The following is a 27,250-nucleotide window of genomic DNA, read 5'->3' as shown; positions in this document are numbered from 1 at the left end:
TTGCAGTCTGAGCCTCGTCCCTGACCACTTCCTTCCTCCCTCTACTCTCATGGCCCTTCTCAGTACCCTTCACAAGACAGAGTAGCAGGAACAAAACATGGACTCCCGGCTTCGGTGTCCTGACTACTTACATATCAGGATTTCTCCCTTAAAGGTTATTCCATGATGAATTAACCTCTGATTTCTACTTCCTGAAGTGTGACATTTCCCCTATTCTGTGCCTAAGTAAGAGATCTGCTTACAACCCAAGATGTCGTCACACGTCCTGGATTTCAACAGCTACACAAATCAGCCACTTCGTAGCTCTCGAGGGTTATCGCTTATAGTACTCAAACACACTTTGACTTGGAGTGATTAATTGCAGAACAAAGGCCGCTTCCGTTGGCAGAGCTTCTTGTCCAGGCCACAGGGGAGTGGAAGTGGCATGGGGCTAGACGTGCCTTGGAATGCACCATCAGTTAAAGCTCATCACTCTGCACTTGGTAGACATAACACCCTGGTCGACCCAGAGATGTAGGTGCGGAGTGAAAGGCACCAGCACCGTATTTCCTCTCCTGGGAGAGGCACAGGGAGGTGGCTTGGAAAAGAGGGAGGCTGTGTCAAGTCTACAGATCACATGGAAAAGGGGCAGGCAGCCTCTGGAAGACAATCCCGATTCTGATACTCAACACAGGCATGTGTTTGCAGATACTGACGACCCCACCTTTCGGTTTTGAAACGTCTACCACCTACTGAGTCTCACCAAGGACTAGAGTTGACACAGACTGTCTGTGCACTGGCTGAAACAATTATAATTTTAAAAAGGTGATGAGATTTTTTTTAGAGCCGAGAGCCTCCCTGGCGCCCCTCAAATCATACTACCTGGGGAGCACACTATTGAATACCTGGAGTTGTCAGAGGCCCATACATCAGTACTTTAGAAACATTCTGGCTAAATGAAGACTTACTTTGGGTTTCCATCAGTCTCTGCCAAGCTAGAGAGACAGAGTGTAGACAGACTTGTTTTGAGCAACAAAGGAGTTTGAGATTTGGAACAGCAGTGGATCCCAAGGGTTTTCACTGCCTTCTTTTATTATTTTTTTAAGTAGGAAAAAAAAATAAAAGTGATACACTTAAAGGATAGAATTGGGGATGACTTGACCCCAGCAGTTGGTCTTTCTTGTCCTGGTCATGTCTGTTCCCTTCGACACATTTAGTAAGATTGTATATCTTTGGACAAAAATAATGTACATGGGACTCATTTGAAATATTCTACCAAGAAAATAACTAATATGTCTCACTTATCAGCCATAGATGGAAAATCTTGTAATCAGTTTTGGCATGGCCAAATAAACAGAGCAACCGTGTGTGTGTGTGTGTGTGTGTGTGTGTGTGTGTGTGTGTTTGGCATTAATTGAGCATCTGCTGTATGTAAGAAAGTAAAACATGCTACAGAGAAAATAAAAATCATATCGGCTCTGCATTTAAATTAGTGGGCACAGAATTGATTTAAGAAATAGAACCATTAGTTCCAAAGTGAATGAAAAATGGATCACTAAGCGCTCACACTGACGGCAATAGTGAAACCTGCAGAATTTTGCAGGAAAAACAGCTCAACAGAGGCTGGGGAGAACTTCATGAAGAGAGCGGTCTTAGGTCACTACAGGACATTTTTTTAGCACAGTTTCTTTCCTGTTTATCACCTGAGACATAATGGTTATTTGAGCATGTGTTTAGAAACTATTTGTTTATGTACTCAAACTTAAAGGAGAATATGAAAGTGCACATGAAGATGGGGTGTGGCTGAGCAAATGAAGAAGGCAGTAATCGGCCTGATCCCAGGGCCAGACTACATAATTCTTCTAAACTGTGTGCTGACCACACACCTTTGCAGTGTGACCCCTTCACATGTTCTCACTTCCTCCTTGTTAAGGAACAGAATTCACCTGTCAACGTGTAGTTCTTTACCACACATTTCAGGAAGTCGGGGTTTGAGGAGAGCTTCAAGATAACCCAAGACTTGTCATTTCCAAACTTAGTTAAACAACTTCTGGGGAGGTGTTCCCAAAGGTTCACATTTCATATTTAAGGTAAGAAGAGTCAAGGCATTTACTAAGGCTTACTCAAGCACAGAGCATTATCTGGCTCTGTTCCTAAGACCACAGGCTTCAGGCACCTATCCCATTGGATCCGGATTCAGTAAATGGGCTCTCATTTCTACAATGCTTTTTGTGATCCCAAGGGTCTCCGTAATTGGGAGCCACTGATCTCAAATATCCCCCACTGGCTTCTGTGCCCCCTTCAAATGGTGCTTCTGATAGATTAATGACACCCCCAAAGCGAAAGTCTTCTCTATTTTCACATTTTCCTGAGATCATTTTCTTCTCTGTAATCACAAGGAATCTTTAATGCCCATTTAATAACATTTGACTGTACTACGAGGCCCTTTCCACGCAGATAAATATATATTGGGCTCTATGCCAGGTAATTTGCCACCACAGGCACAATAGAGAACGGGGGTGGGGTGGGGTTAATCAACTAAACTATTAAGGTAATACGAATTAAATACTAAAAGAAGGTGTGATGAATAATTTTGGTTGTCCACTTGACCGGGATTAACTAAAACCCAGGTGTACACCCGAATCATAAGAGGTGGGGAGACCACCCTAAATATGGATCTTTTGTAGCAGGAAGATCCACCGTAGCTCTGGGCCACACCTCCTGGTGGCAGCCTATATAACATACATGGAAGAGGAAGCTCTTGTTCTGCCTGCTTATCCTCATTCGCCAGCATTAGAGCCCACCTCTTCGGAATCCCATCTTATATTAAAGGTCCTCTGAAGCAAGCAGACTCATGGGCTAAACAATATCAGACTTTGGGATTTTCCATCTAGAGACAGCCACCGTTGAAATAGTAGGGCCATAACCTGAAAGCCACTTTAGAAAATTCCACTTGTATGTATGTATGTATGTATGTATGTATGTATGTATGTATGTATGTATGCATGTATTCTATCAGTTCTGTTTCTCTAAAGAACCCTAATACAGATGTTCACTACAACAATAACAGCAACAGCAACAACAACAAAACATGAGGTTACAGACCAGAGGGGACAAAGCAATTCTACTTAGGAAAGTTACCAAAGAGTTTTTTAAAAAGCTGGTTTTGAAGGATAACTATGTTTTGGTCAGCAGGAAGTAGCTGAAAACCATGAAGAGTAAGGCAAGAAAGTCCAAGTGTGAGAAACGCAGGGATCACCACGGTAAGTGCGGAGAAAGGTGTACAGAGAAGAGACTGAAAAGTGAGTATAGAGTACGATCTAGGTTTCGATGGGGATGAGACTTTATTTGTAAAACATAAAAAGTAATACTGGTAAAGAAATGAATAGTGAACTCTCAAAATTAGAAAGGAAAGGGGAAGAAATGAACACAGTATCCAGGAGAAAGAGAGCCAGAAGATCTCACTGGAAAGAAAAAATCAGTGATAGGGACTGGAGAGATGACTTGGCAGTTAGGAGTACTTGCCTCTCTTCCTGAGGTCAGAGGCTTAGTTCAAACTTGCCACAGGGGATGCTCGGATCCCCTGTAACAGCAGCTCCTAGAGATTCAGTGCTGTCTTCTGGCTCCATGGATACTGCATGCGGATACATATGTGCATTTGCACACATGCACACATGCTTAAAGACTCTTATATTTTACAATTCTCACTGTGTTTCAGTGTTTCCTGTATGCATGGCAAACTCATCTGTTTAGATGTGAGCCTCATCCTTGCATGGAGCCATCTATCTAACCCATGGGATATACTTAAAATAAAATTTTAATTTAATTTAAAGGATTACATTTATTGCAATGATTTTCTTTTCTTTTCTGGCTTATGAGAATCCTGTGTTTCAATTAGGTTCAGGAGAACAATTACTGTGTGTGTACTTTCACAGAACCGTTTTCAACTATGACCGGGAAATTCAAAGTAGAGGTTTGATTATTTGTATTTACAAACGTTTTTTTCTTCAAATGCTAAAGCATTTTCCTGGCCAGGTGTAAACAACCCTGCATAACGGAAGGCTAGGGGGAAGGAAGCTGACTTCTTACAAGTAACTGGAATGATTACGTACATATGTCAGTAAGAGAGCAAAAAATTAAACAGAAATTCTGGTTAGCTCAACTTCTTCCAGGAAAAATGTTACCATGTAAAAATATGGATTTTTGCGGTACTATGCAACAGCCAGTGGGAAGTGGGTGGAGGGGTGACCTTGTTCGGTCCTTTGTGCTACAGCAACATGACCAGTAGGGATCTCTGGGAACAACAGCCTTTGGGATCACGGAACCCAGCCTGGATCTATCTGTTGTCAAGGCTGTGGCAGTTGCATAACTAACCATAATAGCTTCAAGGGATACACTCAAAACAAAACGCTGTTGGTCTTCAGCTGGAGCTAAGAAAACAGGGTAAGTAGCTTTTCCTTCTCCCATGGTGTGAACTCTCGCCGTGCATAGAATGAAATATCTTATTTGCATTTGCCCATAACATTTATGAAACTTCTTGTTCGCTCCTCACTGGCCCATTATGGGCTTTTTAAGTGGTACTTTTCAAGTTTGCCTTGGCTCCGGGGGGAAGCATGTGCAGGGACATTATTCCTGGAGTCCTGGCTCCCCTGGGTCATATTCACCTTCTGCTAATTCATCGCTCACTGTGTGGTTTGTGTGCATGGGTGGGCATATATGGGGGAAGTCTGAAGAGGTCCTTACTGGTGAAATGTTTTAGAAGCAAGGGTCCATGGAAGAGACAAAAATTAAAAACTGGCAGAAAAATTTAGAATACCTTCTTGCAGTTGTTACGAATGTGATTGGACGCTGTTTGGATTTAATAGGTGGAAAAAGCATGTACTAAAAATCCACGAAGTGTTTGAACATTAAGAGATTTAGATGCAAATAAGTATATGAAGATGTAAAAACAATGCTAAGTTCTCACTGAGTGTGAAATGTGGTCTTGGTGTAAATGTAACATTCCACTAAACCTAATGCTGTAAAAACATCAGCACAGATAACACTTTTGGGTGTGCATCCTTGATTTAAAAAATGCACCCTTCAGGATGAATACTAGAATTTTGTAAATAACCACAAAGCTGGGAGTTTTATGTTCTACTGTGTATGTCAGTCACAGCCTGGAGAGAACTCCGATTGCTCCAACTCTTGTTCAGTCATGTATCAGATATTTGGTTTGAAACAATTTCCAGTGTTATCCTTCATAAGCAAAAGTGGGGACGTTCTCTTAAAATTGCACTGGTTTTAGAATACCAGAAAAGTCATTTCCAGAATCATAATGTGTTCAAGCTACGAGAGATCAGAGTTAACCCCTACCTAGTTTCTTGCTTCTCCCCAATTCTCACATTTTATTAGTTCCCTATGCAGTGAGCATCTGGCCTAAAGTTCCATAGCAAATTAATGGCAAAGTGAATGGGGAGACATTTTGAGATCTGACCTTCTGGAGGTCCCTTTCATACTACTGAGCCCTGGTTGTACTCTGAAGGGATAGGAGAAGGAACCACAAGGCTTCACTGGGAGAATCAGTGTTACTACACAATGACAGATAAGGAACCTTCTGGATTTGTGCTTAGACATGGAAACATGCTCTTTTGCCTAATACTGGCTTAAATGTTGAAGAAAACATAAAGCCATTAATATACTACTATGTAGCAAATTGCTTTTCCAATGGCACAGTTAATATGAGGATAAACCATGTCCCCAGGAAATTCTCCCCCTCCTCTTACCCACAGGGTTTAGTTTACTCATTTAATGGCACAGCATCATTGAACATTTTAATACATTTTGAGAGTACTCTGGCATTATGGGGGGAGTTGCTATTGTGGTATGGAGGAACATGGGTCTAAATGTTATACAAGCCTAATGCATATGCATGAAACATGCACTAAGCAAAAAAAAAAAAAAAAAAAGATAAGTAAATATTCTCTGTTGCCTAAAAGTAACCTCAAGTGGCTTAAAGTGATCCAATGCTTTCATTTCATTTGAAAGTGGGGTTTAAATAAACAGCTTTAAATAACTGTGGGTCTTTCTCTTTGAAAACACTATTGTTGATTCTTTTTTTTTTTTTCTAGTAACTTCTTGGGATTCAATTGGCCTTCAAACACATTTAAAAATTATGTGGTCTTAATTTCTTGTGATGAGATATCAAGACACATCCCCCCCCCCCCAACAGTTACATGATATCAACCTTTTCATTCGGCTACGGGTTTTGTTTGTTAGAATGCTTTTGAAGAATTCTGCTGGCTGACTTTATATTGCATCCCAGCATTTAGTGTTACAGGGATTTAATGTTTCTGGAAAAATTGTAACTAAAAATATAAATATCAAATATCATTAAATAAGTGTCAAAGCAAAGCAATTATATCATTTATAATTTCATTATAACAAGTCACCTTAAGTTAGTTTGTTTATTTTACACTAATGAATAATGCCACTTAAGAGCCAAAAAGCAAAACTCCATATCATAAAGAAAACTTAAAAAAAACCTGCATAGGAAGATCTAGGATAATCAATTTAATTGGTTGGATGAACATGCTAAAAATGTCTTTAATGGTAGGATTTTCTAAGCACGCTGCTTCCAAAAATCTTTCCCAAACTGAAAGTTCCTAGATGTTTTGGGCTGACACTTCCCTGGTGATCCATCTCCTCGGAGCTGCAAATGAAGAGACCCCGGAAACTGCTCAATGACCAGTGAAGACTTTTGGGAAGTCACGACCCTGGGGAGGTGCCGGTTTACAGAGTGTGAAGCAAGCAATTCCCCAGCTGGACCCAGGAAGCGATGCTGGGAATGCACGCGCTGGGAATCAGGGGAAAGGCCATTTTGGAAGATTGGACACCACCTCTGCAGACCCTTAGATAGTTTGGTCTGACTTCCGTGAGTGTGGGGGCAGGGTGTCATACAGTTTGGAATGCAGTTCGAGATGATTCTACGGATTTAAAACAAAACGAAACGAAAATGAAAGGAAAAGCAATTAATTATCCTCTCTCCTTTTGTTTCTTCTGGACCATTGTTAGGGCTTCAGAGATAACTCATTAAGAACTACCCTCGAAATCGGAGAAAATCCCCAAACAAAGGGTGTATGTAGGTTCAGATCTCCCTGCCGCCCTGCAGCCCAGCAGCCTGGTGAGGGTATGGAGATGGGCTGCCCGGCACTGAACCAGAAATCACCATTAGATCAAGAAGGGGAGCTTCGCTCTTCTAGCATCATAAAGACTCTTATTCTATGGAAGTTAATTTAGATCACATCACGGAGGGTGAAAATGCAGACTTAGGTTCATTTTTCAGGACCTTTTTTTCCCCATATGTTCAATACGGTATGTTCTCAATGTCTGTTACTTTTAAATTCTTACCACCTAGTAGTTTATATTTATTGTGAGACTTCTTTGCGCACTCTATATACATGTGACATAATGATCCGGTTGGACTAACTGTCCAGGGCAACACTTCAAAGGCGTGTGTCCTTGTGTAACCAGTAGAGTCCTCTCTGCTCAATGCGACATACACTGACGTGTCAACCATGGTCACCTTGCTGTGTTGAATATCTGTCTCTGCTTCACTTTATCTGCATCATGAGTTCTCAACTTTTAAACATTTAAATTTTCTTTCCTTATCAGATGGAGTCTCAATGCAGACTCAGGCTGCCCTAAAAACCCATCCTCTTGCCTCAGCCCCCCCCCCCACTGGATTTATAGGCATGGACCTCCACACATTGCTTGAATACACTGTCTTAATTCTCTTGCTCCCGAAGAGGTAATGCTGTGATGATGTACAGATAAATAGCCCCCCTCCCCCATTTTAAAGTCAGGGTCTCATGGTGTACCCCAGGCTTGCCTGGAACTCACTTTGTATTCTAGGCTACCATTGAATTCACGGCCATTTCCTTCTCTAGACTCCTAGGTACTAGAACTGTAGATATGGTCATTCACACCCAGCCCCAGAAGAAAAAGAAGTTTTACCTTACTTTAGGAAAAAAGAATAGGGGTTCTTTCTTTAAAAAAAAAAAATCCTTGAGAAAATATTTAGCAGTTTAATAATACTGAATCAAAAATCTCTAAATTTTCATCTTGATAAGAGCCATGTAAAGCATATGTTAGTGTATACCGTCTTCACATATAAATCCCTCAAATATAGCAGGTTTTGCAAATTAGAGAACAAGTATACTAATTGTGGAGTTCTGTGTCTCAGTGTTCATGGCAGTGGACAGTCTCTTTGGCTTTGTAGAACCTTCTGTTTCTTTATCTAACCCCTTGAATAACAACACCCGTATACCTGTTCTTCAGGAGTTAGAGATAAGACCTGTTTAAAGTTTCAGTCCTTGACACCCTTTATGGATTCATGGCAGCCTTAAATGCCACAGTTAATCAGAAATGTTTTCTTTCTGAAAAACAGGGCTAAAGTCTCTCTCTCTCTCTCTCTCTTATACACACACACACACACACACACACACACACACACACACACACACACACACAGTGCCTATGTTCATAGCTGACTCTTTTTTCTTTTACCCCCCAACTAATAAAATCAAGAGGCTGCAGGGCGGCCCGAGCGGCACAGTTTGATGTCCTCAGCAGGATCCAGGGAGTCAGAAGTGACGCTGTAAATCCAGCGTGGGGCTTCAACACCGTGTGAAGTGTGGCCTGAGCTGGGGAGATTTCCCTTTGATGCAAATGCAGTATATTAATGGGAAAAAGCATTCACTTTTATTTGTCTGTACTGTCTGCCACAGCAAGGCTGCCTCATTTAGCTTGGGCTGGCATGAAAATACACAGACAAGCAATCTGTTGCAAATTAGCACAACTCGCCTTTCATTTACTAGCTAGTAATTGGAAGGGGTTAAGAGAATGGAGCTTTATCGGATCATGTGAGTGGATCTTGCCCACGGGGGCAGCGAGTTTTCCCTGAATTTCTCTGGGAACTCTTGAGACAAGAATCCTTTCTGGATGTTGAGTTGATGCAAACAGAAAGAATGACAGAGGTGAGCCAGGCACATGTCGTGGGCCTCACAGAGCTACTCAGGAGGCATCCATGCCTCATCCGGCCTTACCTTTCTTTAGATATGTTCTTACTCTCCCGCTTCCAAATGGTCTTGAAGTCGCTGCAGAACTCAAACCACACCATAAACACATAGCTGGGGGTGACCTCCTTCTCTCCAGCCTTTGGCTTCATTCCAAAATATCCCACTGTTGTTTCAAAGCTGCAGAAGGGGGCACACAGAGAGAATAAGTGACTGTCAACACTAAAAGCCACGAGGGTGCTGAGAAGGGACACCGTGGGCAACTTCCCACATGTCTATTCGCCAACACAGGAGTCAGGGCTCACAGTCACTGGAGAGTACTCAAGACCTCGGGAAGCCAAAATACAGCTGCCAATAGATTCATCAGGATTAGGAAAACTACTGGGCACATCTTATCTGTGTGAACTGAAGAACAGCACGATTGTTATGTAACTTAAGCTCAAGTTTGTTCTCAATATTAAGTGCAAGTCCATTTTTCTGATTTTTGCTCTGTATTCAATGATTACATGTCAGACTCCGGGACATATTGACTGTCCCAGTAGGAGTAGCCAGATAGGTGGCCAATTGGGAACACAAAAAGTTGGGGCGCTTTTGTCCTTTCTGCATCTGGCATGTTCTAGTTGTTGGCTCCATCGTTTTGCATCTTATTCTCATTGTTTCAAGAGCAAAATAAGAAGTTTTCACTACATGGCCTTTAACTTGACCATGATGGGAGAATATAAACCACCAACATACAATAAACAAATAAATAAATAAACAGATAAATAAACAAGTAAAAAAAATAATAAAAAACAGACATCCTTTCGAGCCTACTAAAAGCTTGAAAAGCAATCTCCAATCAGGCTAGAGAGAAGCTCTGGTTTTCCTAAGGTAGACTCTTACTTAGTGCCGTGACCTGCCCCGTGAAGGCACACTGCCCACTAGCCTGCCTGGGCCTCCCAAGCAGCCCTTCGTGGAGGCACTAGCTTGGCAGCGATTTATAGCTCTAAGTGGAGTCTCTCCCCCACCCCCCCCCCACCCACCCCAAGCTTCACAGACTCATTTGCCAAGAGCAAGAACTCTTAAACAGCCCCCTTTCAAGGGTGTTGGAAACTAATCAAAGCAGGAACGGCCAGCCAGGTTTATTACTCAATGCTCTATCATCTGCTCGGGCATGGTGTTTATTTATTTATTTATTTATTTATTTTTTTGTGGCCATCCTGAATACTGAGTTTCTAATGGCACTCTATTCGGTGGTGATTGTAAAAACCCCGAAGCCCTGTGACTATTATGGACCATACTTTCATCTCCTCCTCAGTTATTAGGCAATATGTATCTCATAAGGTTTTATCACATTTCACAGATGAACTGTTAATTGATTCCATGGCTACGATTAGGTGCGATCCAAGCTGGAGCTGCTGCTCCAAGTCTCATAAATTCTGTGTGCTTCTGTAAATAACAAATCTGTTTTTAATGCAAATTAAAACTACTGGCCAGGGAATTTGGCCCCTAGTTATTAAAAGACTACAAGTGTTTAAGTGGAGAAAGGCAATGGTGGCAGTAATCTCTGGAGGACTTTCTAATAATTCCAAATGCACATATTTTGAAGCAAAACCAGTAATGAGAGAAAGTAGTGGTCTAGTCTCTCCCTACAGCTACAGCTGTCAAAATACTGACAAAAGTAAATGAGTTTCCCACATCATATACCCTTGCTTCATTCACCATGGGATTTATGTTCACTGTAATACCAGGATATACAGATACTTATGCAACCAACAGAGGCAGGCTCTGGATTTCTTACTGGGTTACTGGGTTTGGAACTAGAGTGGCCAGGCAGGTTAACGTTTCCAGCATTCTCATCCTCTTCAGCAGATGAGACAATGGAATCCTGGGAAGACTGAATGACCTCATCCACTATCAGAGCTGGGTTTCCATCCAGGTCTCCAACTCCCTGTGAGATACAATGTCCTGCTTGCCCCCTCGGTTGCTTACGGGCACTGGCACAGGCAACTCCCATACAGAACACTCACTTCCTCCCACCCTCCTTCAGACTCAAGTGTCACACATGAGCATGGGTCACCTGAGGAGGGCACACCACCATTTCTCCTCTTCTTTCCTTCTGTACACTTTCCACAGAGACATGGTGCTTGTGTGCACACCGACACAGGAGAGAAAATATTTCACTTTGTATCCAGAGGACTCACTGCCTTCCTATCTATAGCAGGGTGTAGTGTTGAGCACATACAACTAGTTGCCAGGGTTTACTCAACACCCTGACACTTCTGCATGGAAGCATCTCTGCACCACTACCTGGAACCCACATTTGGACACACTAGACAAACTGGTGCTGAGCCAGAAGCTACAGTGCTGCTGACATTTATCAGAAGTATGTCAGTAGCCTGGGAGTTTCTCTTTCCAAAACTGTCCCCCCAGCCTCTTGCTCTGTGTCTGTGTGTGTGAGAGAGAGAAGAGAGAGAGAGAGTGTGTGTGTGTGAAAGTGAGTGTGTGAGTGTGTGTGTGTGTGAAAGTGAGTGTATGAGTGTGTGTGTGTTAGTGTATGTGTGTGAATGTATGTGTGTGAGAGTGTGTGTGTGTGTGTCTGTGAGTGAGTGTATGTGAGGGTGTGTGTGAGTGTGTGTGAATGTGTGTGTGAGTGTGTGTGTGTGTGTGTGTGTGTGTGTGTGTTCGATGGGGTGGATCTGGGAGGCCTTGCTCACCTCTGTTGGAGGGGTAGAAAATCAAAGACACACTGGATTTTAGCATGTTTCCCCTAAGTGTTTTGGGAACCCGGACAGCAAGTGACTCTGTTCAGAAGAAGCAAGTAGAGTCCAGGAACTCCACAGCGACGCTGACAGACACAGCCACTCTGAGGAGGCACCTGCCTCATTAGAACCCTTTCTACTGAAGAGAAAGCTTAGTGCTATACTGTGAACCCACCACTGTCTGATAATGTCCAGATTACTGCTCTCTCCAGCCAAAGTGTTCTTCACAAAAACTCAGTTTTGGTTCACAGAACAGTGCACTGAAAACTTGAAATTTGGACGAGAAGAATCACTAATATTTAATTGCCAAGGGGAATCTTCTCCAGCAGACAGCAGACAAAGGATGCTGTCTGCTTCTTGAAATGGCCAACTTTTAGAACATGGCTCCCAAATAGCATTCAATTAAAAAAAATTAATTTCTAATCACATGTTTCGATTTATAGCAACTTATATAATCTCACTTTAAAGATCTCTTTCACCCCTACTCCATTACATTTCCTCATCTGATCTGTATCTTTTTAACTTGGCCAAACTTTTTTTGTTTTTTTTTTTTTGTTTTTTAAGACAGACTACTAAGACAGAGCCAAAAAGCAAAGTGTTCTACACTTGGTGTGGAGATGCCAGAGCGGAACACTTCCCCTTACTGTTTTCTCATGTGTGCCTTCAGAAACTGCTTAGGGAAAGCAAATAGCCCTTAGCCTCAGAGTAAATTGTTTGTCTTGAGAATCAAACATAGGAATTTACTAAGTCTCACACAAATATTGCAACACTGACCACAACCTCCTTAAAGACTGCAAGCAAACAACCGTGGTTTCTACATTAAAGATGAGATCTGACATATTTCAAGTATGACCTGAAAGCTAGACTACCTTCACCACAGACCACGGAAAATGCTGACAACCCAAAGTTATGACTCCCTTAGCATGTCTAATGCGCAGCAGCAGCCTGGGCCTGGCCAAAGTGAGCCCCTTGCCCTTCAGCAAAAGTCTTGAAAAGGGATTAGAAGCTTGACGTGCATCCCGGAAGCCTAACTGCCGCTTGGCGGGATACCAGCCTGCCCTTGTTGATGGGCTCTGCTCCGGGTGCTGAGTGTCTCTGACACTAACTTTACACACCAAGGAAAGAAAGCATAATGTAGGGATAAGTCCAACTGAGGGGAGCCAAAATCTGAAAGCACAGCCGTGTACCTGTCTGAGTTTTCGACTGTTATCATGCTAGGATGATGCTCACGATTGGGGAACATGTCTGCACTTAGGAAACTACGGGACTGGCCCTTCATCTTGCTTTCATCGGCATCTTAATTTTGTTGGCAGATTAGGGCAGGAAGCAGGACTAAGCGTTGACACCTGTCTCTGGGCTGTTAGAACTCTTCAGAACCCTTGCTAAAGTGAAGGAAAATGGTGCATTCCTCATTCGGGGCCATCTTACTTACATTCATCATGTCAAAATTCTTATCTATTCTGTAAAGCCTAGTTTTCCCTGTGGATGCTATTTCCTAGCCCAATGCCCTTATTTAATTACCTGGAACTACATTACCATCACATATATCTAAATCTTCTCTTCTGAAGAACAATGGCCCCTTACACTCTCTTCTAGACACCCAAGGGACTAGCACAGTGAACTAAGAGAACCTCCCCACACTCCAGGGATTCAAACAGATGGGATTCTGGGTTCTACCAGGTGAGGTCATGGGTCTACTCTGGTGTCTACTGTGAGAAGCCAGGGCCAGGAAGAGGGACTAGGCTCAAAGGAAGAACTCTAGGGTCTCCTCTGACTTCTGGTTGGAGTGCCTGTATACAAAAGGTAGACTTTTCTTCTTCTGTCCCTTGTCTATAAAAGCCTCTAGGATCTGAGTGAGGAAACTGAAGTAATCCTAGCTGTTAATGCAACTGGCCTAACCTAGTCACAATGCTGAAAGTAAGCAGCTTCCTTCCTAACTTGGTTCAGGAGCAGAGTTGGGAGGAGGCAAGTGGATGAGACAGGATCCTAGCATGGATGATGGCATGGGGGTCTCATCACGCTCACTGTTCACAGAGGTCTCAGCCTACAGGACCAAAGCACTGGCTGCTCAAACACAGTGCAAGTGTAGTCACAAAAGTTCAAATGCTACAAGGCTCCACAGGAGGTAGGAAGTGCAGCATGGCTGCCTAGGCCTTATCCCTTGACAAGGAAAAGGGGACAGGAGAGGACCTGGTGGGGGGCTGGAGGGGGGCTGTGATCGGGAGGTAAAGTGAATAAATGTATAAATGGGGGGGGACTCTGAGTCTGCCACTTACTCCTGTGTGCGTGACTATGCAGTTTCAGAAAGAGTTCTAGAGATCGATGGTTGTATAGTGATGGAATACTCCCAAGGATCATAAAGAGAGGCTGTCTAGTCTGAGGAAGAACAGAGACTGAGTCACAGCTGCTTACCTTTGCTGTGCATTCTCCAAGTGACTTTCTTCCATCTTGTGCTCTTTTTTGGCTGTGAAAGAGAAATTGATTTAAGCCATTTTTTTTTCCAAACATAACATCCCTTATATAACATAATCATATAGCTCCGATCACACCCGCTCCTCAAGACAGGAATTCAATAGTTCATTCCATATCACATCCATCTCCATCCTTGTCACTGCCTTCTACAATATGGCTATAGCTAGCTGTCACCAAATAAATGATCCTGTTTTGTCTGGGACACTCCTGAGAGGGAAAGGGAATGAGAACAATTATACCTGGGAAAATGTATAAATCGGGAAAGTCCTGATCAATGTGCTTCCCACGATCTTACCATGTGCCCGGTGTATTCTCTCTTACCCACAAACATAATATAGCAGTGTCTACAGCAGCTCTGCTGGGATTCAAGACCAAGAACAAGGATCCTAGCCTCCCTCCCATTCACAAGGCCAGTGTCAGGGCCGGGTAAACCCACTGAAGTTTTTCTCAGGTCAACATTTTGTAAATGCATTGGGAAAGAAATCACGTAAGATCACTGTGGAAATTAATGACACCTAGGTACAATTGTGGATTTACAGATGAAGAGCCTGGGCCCTGGGATTATTTAATAAGAAGGTTTTGTTCTGAGTATTTTACAACATTTCCCAATTTGAATATGGTATCATTATGTATAAAAACAACACCCAGAAAAAAAAAAGTGGGCTACCCATGGGAGATCTACAACACTTTGAATGAAAACAAAGTCAATCCTACCCATCACTTTTGAGAAGCTCCACGAAGGGTATTAAAGGATATATAATATTGGCATTGATAAAACCTGGATCAGCCTTGGGGGCTCCCAGAGACTCAAACACCAACAAAAGAGCATACATGGGCTGAACCTACCCCTGACCCCTGACTCCCGACACATGTGGCAGATGTGAAGCTTGGTCTTCATGCAGGTCCCCTGATAACTGGAGTGGGGGGCTGTCCCTGATTCTGTTGCCTGCTTTTGAATCTGGTTCCCCAAACTGGGCTACCTTGTCTGGCTTCAGTGGAAGAGGATGTGCCTAGTTTTGCAGTGACTTGGTGTGACAGGGTGGGTTGGTACCCAGGAAGGGCTTCCATCTTCTTAGAGGAGAAGGTGGAGGGAGAGGGGCTGAGGGAGAGGTGACTTGAGGATGGGGTTGTGCTCAGGATGTAAAGTGAATGAATAAAGAAATAACTGAATGGAAAAAAGGGCCTGTTACTTACTACCTGCGTTTTCAGCTATGGACAAGTTACTTGTGATCAAATGCTTAACAGCTGCCTCATCTGTCCTCTAAGAATAGCCACAGTAGTTACTGTCAAGCTTCCATGAGCCAATGCAGGCACAGGCTTTACCACACAGTGCACATGCTCTCCACGATCTGACGGCCACTATCACCACCTTATCCTCATCGTCTTCATCGCTTGTTTCAAAGTGTAAATTCAAATTTCCTCCCATATGTCACACTTGACATAACTTCGAAAGTAGTCATAACATTCTAGGAGGCTCTGGCTCCTTGGAAATGTCTCCCTTTCTTTTCCATGCCTATTGTCTGTCTGTCTGTCTGTCTGTCTGTCTGTCTGTCTGTCTCTCTCTCTCTCTCTCTCTCTCTCTCTCTCTCTCTGTGTGTGTGTGGCCAGATGAGGTTTGAGCACACTGAGTGTGTGCATCTGAGACCCTGCTCCTGCAGTTTCTCCTTGCTGGATGGAGTACCACCCTGCCCAGCCTCAGTACTGGTGACTCTCTCACTGCATTCAGGCTTCAGCCCATAGGCTACCTTCTCTGCCTGGTCTGAAAAAGGACAAGAACATCTATTGTCACCTGTCATCCTCAAGTCCTTCTCGAGGTCTCTGCCTTCTTGGCTCACTTTCCCACTTTCTGCCTCTCTCCACCCAACAGTCTAGACTGTTCCTTTACTCGTCTGCCTGTGATACCACAGTACAATTAAGCTCCATGAGAATAGTGACTTAGTAGGTCTAAATGTGGAATTCTGTTTATATACATCTACATCTGTCACAAAGTACTCAATCAGAGAGATACTGTCTTTCCTAAGCAAACAGCTGGTTATTCAGAGTATAAACATAAGCTAAGTATTGTGGGATAATATTATATACAATGTTCCATGTAATAAGACTGCACCAATATTAAATGATTCTGCTTTGGTAAGTGCATCATTTCAGGGAGACTGAGGACTACTGTGGCTCTCCCTTGCTTTTTGATTCCCCAGATAGTCCCAAGAGAATTTTCTGTGTCTTACTCTGATTCTCTGATAATCAGATGCTAAGAACTAACCTGAAACTCTCAGGCTTCAAGTCTCCTTCAAGTGTGAAACACACTAATGATTTCTTTATGCCTAGTGATTTTAAACTATGTGCATGGCTAAATAGAAGAAAAATTTTCCCCTGAGCATGAACAATCTTCCTGGAGCACTATGCTGTCCTCTATCACTGGATGGTTCCCACCTGGCCACATCCATGATGAGGCAAGTCACTGAAATCAGTGACAAGAAATAGAATATATAAAGTGAATAAAGCAGTAGGTAAGACCTTAAATATTGCTATGCATAGGGTGACTTAAAAAGAAACAACATCTGCAAATGCAAAGGTAGGTATTATTGAGAGGTAATGAGCTGTAAAGAATTTCTGAGAGTCTGAGAGAAAGGGTTTTAAGGAAAGTGATAGTAACCAGAAGCTTGCATTTCCAATGCTAAGGGCATCTACGGACAGAGAAGAATATGCTATGAAGGTGACACTCCACTAGCCTTACATATGTCACCACATCGATGAGTGCCATTTCTGGCTGTGCCACTGACAACATTTTAAATTATCAAATGCTCCATTTAAGCCCATGTCAAATATGTTATTTAGGAAGAAAACATTTAAAGACTGCATTCACGAACTCAGAAACTCAAATTCTAACATCATTAACAATGAAAGCATTTTTGAGCCAAGTGTAGAATCCCAGTGTTTTCAAATTCCATCTCTCCTTTCTCGGTCCTGGACCTAAAGTCCTTGTGTGGGTGAATGGGAAGTGAAAAGGAAATAGGAAGGCTCTACTCCATTCAAGAGATGGGCTGTGCTGGCCTTATCCTTACATCTTCCATATTTTAGAGGGAGAGAGAGAAGAAAAAAAAAAAAGTCAATGTTCAGCAATGCTCCATACAGCCAAGAGAATATTCCTCATGGACATAGCTTCCTTGGCAACCAGTGACCCGGACATAGTTTCCTTGGCAACTAGTGACACCAGCCCGAAGCAGCTCTCAGCATCATGAATAAGGTTGAGTTTGCTCTTATATTCCAAGTGCCAGAGCCCATTCTAGGTGCTTGGGATCTACTAGAAAGTAGAGCTGCATCTCTACCGAACTTTGAATTTAGCCCGGGAAGAAATGTGTTAGACCTGAGGGGACAGGACTCACTTGTCAGCAATTTTTGGTTAAGTGGTAGCAGAAGATTTCGGAGCACAGACAATGCCCACAAAGGTTGTTTTTTCTAAGTCACTGAATTGGTATAGTGGTCAAAGTTGGAACACTGATACGCTGGAAACTATGTCCAAAACATAGAACACAATAGCTCTTACATTTGTAGGCAAAAAGTCCGACCTCCTCTCATTGTCCATCACAAATAGAGATCCTGGCTCACCAGATGTGTTGCCCGTGAGCAGTGGCATTTTCAGAGGGATCTTGCCATCCCCACCCCCACCCCCAACTCCCGCTTTTCCTTCTGAGAAGTTTCAACAGTGGGCTTAGAATATCCAGTAAAGCATGCTGTAAACAGATGTGCTGTCAGCTAAGCTTTCTTGTTCCATTTGTGGAGCTCAAGCAGAGAAGAGTTAGTATCCTTCAGGGTCTTTGGATGTTCAGAGTAGAGAAACAGAAAAGTCAGCATCTGCAACAGTCCCTGGTGAGTCCGTCTGTGCCTGATTTCGACTCTGTATTGTAGCTACATAAGTCCTACAGGACACTGTCTTCCCGATAGGGAGTCTTTTCATCTACACTGGCCATCTGTTCCAGCCGCTAAAGATCAGTGACCCAAAGCTAGAACTGTGTGTACGCTGCAGCTTGGATAACAGTATTTGCTAGTTTAGTTTCTATGCTCGCATCATTTCTTCTGTAACACTTCCCTCAGCATTCAAAGAAAGAGAGATGTAAAAGATCTTCTCCCTAGATCATTAATATTTGTATGTTCACTGAGTAGCACGTTCAAACCCTCTGGGCCTTTTCCTTAGCATTGGCTGATTGGCTAATTATTTGGTGCACAAAACCCAGCTTTCTGCCTCTCTTGTGCTTGCTTTAAGATGCCTTCCTCAGCAGACTGGACCATTCCCAGGTTTAGATTTGAAGCGGGGAACTCTTCATTTCCCCTGATCACCCAGCCGGCCTGTGTCGGGAGGAGCAGTGAGGACTGAAGAGACAGAGATTTGGACAGTGCTAGTTGATGAAGCAGACACAGGTCCAATATTTACGGAGTAGGCTTTCAGTCTTGGATAGACAGAGTTGATGGGATCTAAAAAAACTGCACTGGTAACACCAACCATCTGTGATGGTGCAGGAGAGATGGCTCAGCAGTGCAGAGCATGTCCTACTCACAGAGCATCCGAGTTCAGTTCCCAGAATCCAAGTCCAGTGCACGGGCATCTATAACTCCAACTCTAGGGGATATGGTACTGTCTTCCATCCTCTGTGAACACTCACAGAAACACACACTCACACACAACACATGATCACTGGTCACAGATAACCATAACAGATGAAAAATATAAAACATTGCAAAAATTATCAAAATGTGACCGAAAACGACAAGTGAGCAGATGAAGTTGAGAAAACGGCAGGTGGTGTCACCTAAGACAGAGTCTCCCAGACATTTCATTTGTTTCGATGTAGCATGTGACACGCCTGATGAGTCCAGGTGCAGTGAGGTGAGCTTTTTCTGTCCCACACCTCCTTGATTTGGGAACAGCTAGTACGACACTTTAGCATATAGTATCCATTAAGGGCTGAGGTGAGAACTTTGTGATGATTTAAGGGTAGATCAACCGCGTTCTATAGGAAATGTCAGGTTTCCCATTGAACAGTGGAGTCTGCAGCCTGTTCATCACGTTTACACTCTGACATCCCATTTTGTTCTTATCTACTCTTCAAGGGAAGAAGGAGTGACTTCATATTTGACAAATACCTGGGGTCACAACAGAAGCGAGACAAGATGTGCTTAGGGTGAATCTAAATATTTTTTTTCCATTTAATGACAACTGAGTTCTATTTAGCTTGATCAACACATCATGTTTATTATACCACACAGAAGGTATGCAGGAGTCTGGTTTTTTAAAATCTAAGTGTCCTAGAGTAAAAAGTTTTCTTTGACTTCTAGAACTGCCATCTTAAAGGAAAAGTATGCTGCCATTTTTCTTGAAGATCTCTCTGCCTCCCTCGGCAGCCCACCCCATGACTCCAGCACAGGATGAACACTTTCTCCTTGTACAGTAAGCCCTTATGACCAGGTTCTTTACCTCAACTCTTGCCCACTGGTTTCTGTCACACGGATTTCAACATTATCTAGGGTTTCTCTCATGTTTTTATTTGTGGGGGACAAGTGACTGCCTCTCATTTCAAATGCCTCTTTATCCCTTCTCTTCCCCATCCAATGCCCACTGCCAAAGTATTTTCTTCCCCCTCAGAAATCAACCTTAACATTGTCCTGCTTGAGGAAGCCCTGTAGACCTCCTCTAGACCTCCTCCCATGGTGCAGAACTGGTCTTTGGTGATCTCCCAGAGAACCATGTCCATGGCGTGGTGACCAGTGCACTGTGAACCGTCAGCTGGCACTTGACCTCTCCTACTCCGTTTTGCTTCTTGAGAGCAGCAATAAATGTTGTTTCTCCTTATGTGAAAGATGGGTACATGGATGGCAGAATTACTTACACAAACACGGTAGTGTCCCCGGGGTCTCTTCCTGAGTATACGAGGGTCTATTTCTTGGCAGTGTAACTCAAATCTCTCTCTTTCTTCCCCCCTTTCCTCTCTTTTAAAAGACAGGCTCTCTTTCTCTAGTCCTTGAACTTGCGATGTAGACTGGGTTGGCCACAAACTCACAGAGATCTACCTGTCTCTGTCGCTAGAGTGCTAGGATTGAAGTTCTGAGCCATTAAGTCTGACTCAAATCTCTTTTGTTTGTTTACGATAAAGCAATATGAGTGAGCGAGTATCCAAACGCTGAGTATGTATTTCTCCCTCAGTATGTGCTGCCTCCGTCTGGACTATTTTTACATGGACAAGTGACAAGAAGCTTTGAGTTCTAAAAATACACGAATTATTTCTCTAGGATTAAAAGGGAAGGCTTTACAAATAAGACTGGACATTCAGAAAATATCCACACGAAACCAGACAACATTTAAATGTACCTAAGTCTTTGAACTTTTAATCTCAAGCGTCCATTGGAACTAGGCAAAGAAGACTGTGCAGAGAGATTGAGGACTTTATTCCAAACACAATAAAGCCATATTTATGAATACTCATAGGGAAGTAGTAAAATGTGAAGGGAGAGACGTTGGAAGATCTTCCGAGAATTCTTTACACAGTCTATTACACTTTAATATACCACGGTTTATGGACCTGGTGTGGTTGGCATAAGCCCACAGGACGCACAGTAAAGAAGCTGAGTTTATTATAACTCTGCAGTTGGAGCAGTTGCTAATGTTAATGAGGAAGCAAATGGGGGCATGCTGTGGTTCACGGGGCCTCCATCTGATATGAACATGCCTGTCATTTTTCATTTCTGAGGAAATCACCTGTTCGTGCGTTTGTCCAGGAGAAAGCAGTGCTTTCAGGCAAGCCAGGCAGCAACACACCGATGCTGAAGAGAAGTGTGCTGCCTTCAACACTTGGTTATGTGGAATGGCTGAGTTATTGGGAGGGGGGCTCTTATATCTTACTTTCCCCCTTCTTTAAAAACTTTTAGAAGATGCCTGGTTCTCATGGCATGTTTACCCATGAAATATTTTCTCTTGCCTTCCTGTCTCCTTAGCTTTCCCAGCTGTGGTTAAACTACAGTGGCTGTTTCTAGTTTGCCATGGGGCTTTCCTTTGGCAGTACCTAGATGCATAGGAAAGGTGACTGGAGTTTTCTGTGTGACGTGCAATGGCATGTGGAGGATGCAGTTTGATGTCCCTGTCCCCTTTTACTAGAAAGCCAAGGCTTGCGGCAAAATGTACTGTAATGAAGCCTTTAAAGAGGACCCTAGCGTCATAAAGCAAAATAATATGGATAAAAGGACATTTTAGAAATCATTGTAACTTCCTTTTTTTTTTTTTGAAGTAAAGAACAAATTTTGTGCATAGGTGCCACATTTCCTGTATGCATTTCTCATTCCTTAGACACCTAAGCTGGGATCTAGGGTTTGACTCCATGTAGTACATTATCCAACGTTTCTACCATTTCCCAAGGAGCTTTGTTTCCCCCCAGAATTCTCACATCATATGGTGGCATCTTCGGATCTTCATCGAACCACACATTTTCCATTGGAGAATATGCACGAGAGAGAAAGTTCTGAGCAGGAATTTCAGCTTTCATTCGGAATTTCCTGACTCTTGATGCTTTAACACAGACCATGGGGGTAAACGTTCCGAATGATCCGGTGAGAGAGGCTCATTAGCACTAATGGGAGGCAGGTGGTGCGTTCTTAAACAGCCCTTGAATCTCTGTGTGTTATGCGTCCTTGGTTCAAACCAAGACACACTTTTACTCATGAGCATCAGTTAAGTGATGTATCTTTTGTAAAAAAAAAATTCTCATATATTTTACAGATAGCTCTCGATAACTATATTTATAAAATATGCTTTCTTACCTAGGGAATAATTTACATGAATTTATTTATTTATTTTTTTGTACTGCCTACCCTATCCTCCAGCCATCCCATTTCTAACAGGAAGAATCAGACTCTCTGGAATGCTTTTAGGTGTCCTGTGGGAGATTGAAGTCTATGGCCACATCGTTTAGGGAGAAATTCAATTTTTGAGAGAACTGTTCTAATCTTGTTGGATCAAAAACCTCCAAACGTTCTCTTAGTGTTGGGCTTAGTGTTGGGAAGCTCTCAGTAAGTACGGATAAGCTGTAGGTATGGCAGGAGAATTTTCTCTTCTTCAGACAACTTTGTCCTGTCCAGGTGATAGTATCCATCTAAATGTGGCTCGCTTCCAGAAGACGCAGCCTGCGGAGATTTTGTTTGTCTGTGTGTTTTGCTTTCAACCTCTTGCTGAGGTGCTCGAGTAGAACTTGAGAGTGCAAGTGCGGGGCTTAGTGAGCAGCTCCTGGTTACTCTGCCCTTGGTTAGAATGACCACAGGGCCTGGATAGATGGAATCTCTGCAGTGAGAACCTGGGAGCAGGCTACGATCCCTTTTCCCTCTGATCCAATGCAGCCCCTCCCTTCACAAGTCAGTATCACTTCTGTCTGTCTTTCCATCTCACACCATTGCAGTTGAACTCGGTACCGACAGCCCGTAAGCAAATTGGGAAAAGAAAACCAAAAATTCTTATTTGGATTCTTTCCGTATCTCATGACCATTATAAAGACTACCACTTGAGTCCTCATACCTTTTTTTAAATGTGTAAATCTCTTAAAATATGTCTGTATGTGTTTGTACATTGTGTGTCTCTGTGTGGTCAGAGGACAACCTTAAGTGTAGGTCCTCATTTCCCATACAGAACCAGGGTCTCTTTGTTCTTTCCTGCTGCAGAGACAGCAGCATGCATGAGCAAGCTGCCCTTCTCGCTACAGAAGGGCTTCGACGTATAGGTGTGCCCTACCTCACTTCCCATGGGCCCTGGGGATTGGAACTCAAGTCCTCGCCCCGCCCACTGATCTGTCTCCTCGGTTCTGATTCTTTATGTCTTCATTTCCCCACTTATCCTCTAGATAAAATAAAAGCTTTCATTTAAGAACCGTGGAGCTACATGAATCCTAAGAAATTACCTAGTGTCAACCCTCATGCAGTGGTTTAAAAGTTAATTAAGTTAAACAATAGGAAACGGAAGAATATTTATTGAATGTCACAAAACTCATTTTGAACAACAACATCAAAAAGCTGTTCTTTGCCTCTAGCTTAGCTTTCGCTATATAACATTGTTATTCTTCTAGGTCTTGGCTAGAAAAACCATAAAACTGACATATCTTTAGAGAATTGAACAGAAAAATAAGTAATCACTGTGAATTTGCAGAAGTTAACTTTAAGTGGGTAGTTACCCACATTGAACCCTCTTATTTATATTACAGATACCCATGGACATAAGTTTCTACTGTCTCTATGAAACAATCAATCTACATCTTTTTGTGAATTGTCCAGACATGTGTCCACTATAGAGATGCTTTCTAGCACAGGTCACTGGTAGAGAACTTGTCTAGCATGCAAGAGACCTTTGGGGCGTTATCTTCCTTCCCATTCCCCGAAACGGCTTTCATCACATTATAAAGAGCAAACTATGTTTTTAAAAAGGTGTTGTACACCACAAGAAGTTTTAATGACTTAAGACAGATCATTACTAATTAAGAAAAAGCCAAGAAAGGAAAATCTAGCAGGGCATCTACTCTTTTCCAGGGGCAATTTCATTTTCATTTAGAGTCATTAACACGAAGTCTCTGCTTTGTTGCTTAAAGTATTTTAACTGATGGGTGCCACCCTTCTAGGATTGAATTGTTTAGATGTTCACTCACAACAGCTAGTGTTCTACCCAAATCCCTGCAAGTAATCACAGAGACCCACTGCAGCCCTAATCATGCTTTCAGCAGAGCCCTGCTGAATTCAAGGAGCCACAGAGACTGTTTATGAAACAGTCCAACTTTCCTGGCGGCTTCAAGATCAAATGATCCCCTAACCTATTTTAATTTGATCAAGGGTTTGCTGTGTTAGGGATTGAAATGGGTCCACCTGCAGTGATACTCTCTTTGCTTTCTTACTTGTGATGCCTCTCGTATCTAAGAGGGTTGGAGCTGCATAGGGGTTATTCAGACGGTATTTCCAGTAGGGGTTGTTCAGACAGTATTTCCAGTGAGAGAAAGTACCAGAGACACTGAGATTCATTCCCCAAGTACTACGGAGAGGCGCTTTGCACACTGGATTTGCTCGGCCAGCAGAAGATACACAGATGGCTTGTTAGCACAGCCGATCATAACTGTAGTCAGTAAAAGGGAACAAAGAAACGGGGCTTGGTGTAAACAGAGACTGTACGATTTATAGGTGCGGCTGGGAAAGCACCTAGTGTGAGCTTAATCCAGAGGCACCATTAACTGCCATCCACTCTCAGAGAGGGTTTTGACAGGAAAAACCTGCACAGCTATGGATAAAAACTGGGCTATGGTAATGATTTGATAATGGATCCAATAAGGATGAAAGCTGAAGTGGTATGTTTTTAAGGCAATCTTTATGTTTTCCTTTCAGATTTTATAATAAGAAATCCTCATTATAGAACATTTAGAAGTTTGAGGGGGGGGGGGAAATACCAAGGAAACAGAAATAGCACACAAGATTTCCTTGAAACAGTAGCTGCTAATAATGTTAATCCAGTTTTATGATTATAATTATCTGTAAGTTCATGTTGGTGATTGTTCATATGTAAGAAATCATATTGATTCCATAGCGCTTTCTCCTAATATGCTAAGGTTAACTTTTAAATGAATAGAATTTAACTAATTCGTATTTAAATATAACACCATTGAAAATAATTAGGGAAAATTTCCCTCTTATTCAAAGTGGCTATGGGAACCTATTAAGACAAGCAATGTTCTAGAAACTCATGAGATACCACATCAAAACAATTCTCTTGCAGTATTTCTTAAACAAGACCTTTTGAGAGAAATGTTTATGTAGGATTATTAAAACATTATCAACTATAAGCAGAATGCAGACTGATGGGTTTTGATTGAGTTTGGAAATAAATCCATCCCTTGGCCCTAACATTTCTGTTGCTTAGTGGACAAAATGCTCTGGATGTCTATACATGGCTTAATGCCACAAATAAGCTATTTTTCCTCTTATGTTTGAACATTTGATATCTGGAAATGTTGAGCAAAGACAGAAATTTTTAGTGGAAAAAGGGGAGATGAAGTTCCTTAAATAAAGGGATGGAAGGAGAGAGGTGTGGGGGGGGGGGGTCAGGGGTAGTTCGTTAAATTAGAAGTGGAGACTAGGACAATCCCCCTGCCCCACCTTTTAGACAGGGGTTGCTCTCAAAATTGGAGGCCTGAAAAATGTTGCAATATTAGGTATACTGGAGAAGCTTTGGCTACTTTCTTTAGGGCAGGAGCCTGGAGCTAATTGAGCAACCTCCTTGATGGTAACTGTGTGTGTGTGTGTGTGTGTGTGTGTGTGTGTGTGTGTGTGTGTAGTTTGGGAATAGCTTGTGAAATTGGAGCCTGAAATGTTTTCCTGGAGAAAACCTATAGCATTGCCTCCTTCTGCGGGATGCATGATCAGGGTAATTTATGAAGCTGAAGTCATTCTGTGATTGCACTTCGGGGAGATTGGTTTCACGTGATGCGCTGAGCCAGGCTGGGCTGGCTGAAGGGGAACCCCACATGTTCAACCCAGGCTGAGGCCCACCTCTTCAAGGGATTCCAGGGCTGGGGGAGGGGGGAAGGAGAAGCCGCTGACTTTGGATCTGGCAGCCCCTCCCCCGCAAGGCTCATTAGGGGGACACACTGCTTTCCTTATTTTCTCTCTCCTTTTAAAACAACCTCATTGTAAATGCGCAGCAGGATAGTAGCAAAGCCCAGATTAATTCCCCATGGATTTATATGGCTCGTTCTCACCCACGATGACTTGTATGGTTTCAAAGGTGCCTATGCTGCTGTTTTTACGGCGGGTCACTAACTTCATTCTGGCATATGGTAGTTGGCGCCATGACACGGAGTGAACATTTTATACCTGAATTAAAGTGGATATTTGACAGTTTCTGTCAGAAAGTTCAGAGCAAAGAATTTGTGGGACAAGATTTATTGCATATTTTATGTGGGACACATCTGTTTCTTTGCTAGCTTTGTTCCTTCCCTTAAATTTTTTTTTTTTAAAAATAAGTTTCTTAAAGAAACATAATGACAGATTGAAAAAAAAAAAGTCCAAAGGAAGTTGGGGGAGGCAAAAGGAGAGAATTTAGATCTAACTTTAAAAGAAAAAAGAAAAGAACCACCCCCCCCCACCTGCTTATCTTGAGGAGGCGAAATGATGCCTCCCAGGCATGCATAGCTGCTCCATGAAACAATGATGTTATTACTGGCAATTACTTTGTGGCTTGTTTAACTCCATTCATATAATGTAGTTAGAAAACCTCATTGCCCACCATTTTTTTACTGTTCTGAAGCAGGCTGGGGAAGGTAGTCTGCTTGTGATGTTCTTAATATTTGACACTTTAAATGCTGGGCTAATCAGTAAGTCCAACCACAGTTACTCAGCATTTCAGATGACACAGTACAAGATCTGTCCTTGTTCGTTGGCACAAAAAGACAATTAGAAGGTGGAACGAGGTTCTAACATTTAAATGTTTATTTCCACTCAACATATTGCCCTACCTCCCCCTTTTCCATTGTCCAAAGCATGATTTCAGGGGTGTTTTTAAGTTAATGGAAGTAATGTGGGGGTTCTGGCACTCTATTGGTTGCTGTATGTTGGTGGCCCTTTGTGCCCTGAATATATGCACACAAGCGTAAAAGTTAAAAGCTAGAGTGTGAGAAGTAGTCTGACTCCTCTTCCCTTCTTCATTTGTTTGGCTTTTCTCTCCCCCCTTTTCTTCTTACATGTATTCCCGTGAATAAATCCTTGCTGAGTTAAAAACAATTACAAGACATTTAAACATTTAAAATTGATATACCCACAGATGAACGCAGACAACTTCCAACCGAAATCCATCAAGTGCATGTGAAGTGACTATGTAAACTTCATCTCATCTAAAACGCTCTCTATTATAACCACTGGACAGTCCCTGAGGCTCCTGACGGTATAAACACTGGACTCAACCTGGAGCCTCCTATCAACAAATAGGAGACATTTCATTTA

The 27,250-nt window shown here is 42.6% G+C and overlaps 1 protein-coding gene across 4 annotated transcripts in view; it reads right to left on the bottom strand.

Annotated features, from left to right (window-relative positions):
- The window catches only part of FMN1 (formin 1), a gene marked incomplete at both ends in the record, with an annotated part of 316,637 nt that overhangs the window by 5,441 nt on the left and 283,946 nt on the right, over positions 1-27,250 (bottom strand). For all 4 annotated transcript variants that reach the window (XM_080931171.1, XM_080931172.1, XM_080931173.1 and 1 more), the window contains 2 exons: positions 9,066-9,215; positions 14,189-14,240. In XM_080931171.1, the coding sequence (XP_080787297.1) occupies positions 9,066-9,215; positions 14,189-14,240 (202 nt within the window). The remainder of the gene's footprint in view (positions 1-9,065; positions 9,216-14,188; positions 14,241-27,250) is intronic.

The sequence above is a fragment of the Micromys minutus genome, assembly GCF_963924665.1.
Source record: "Micromys minutus genome assembly, chromosome: 17".
NCBI lineage: Eukaryota > Metazoa > Chordata > Mammalia > Rodentia > Muridae > Micromys > Micromys minutus.
The sequence above is the reverse complement of the archived record's forward strand: the minus strand, read 5'-3'. Positions and strand labels throughout refer to the sequence as shown.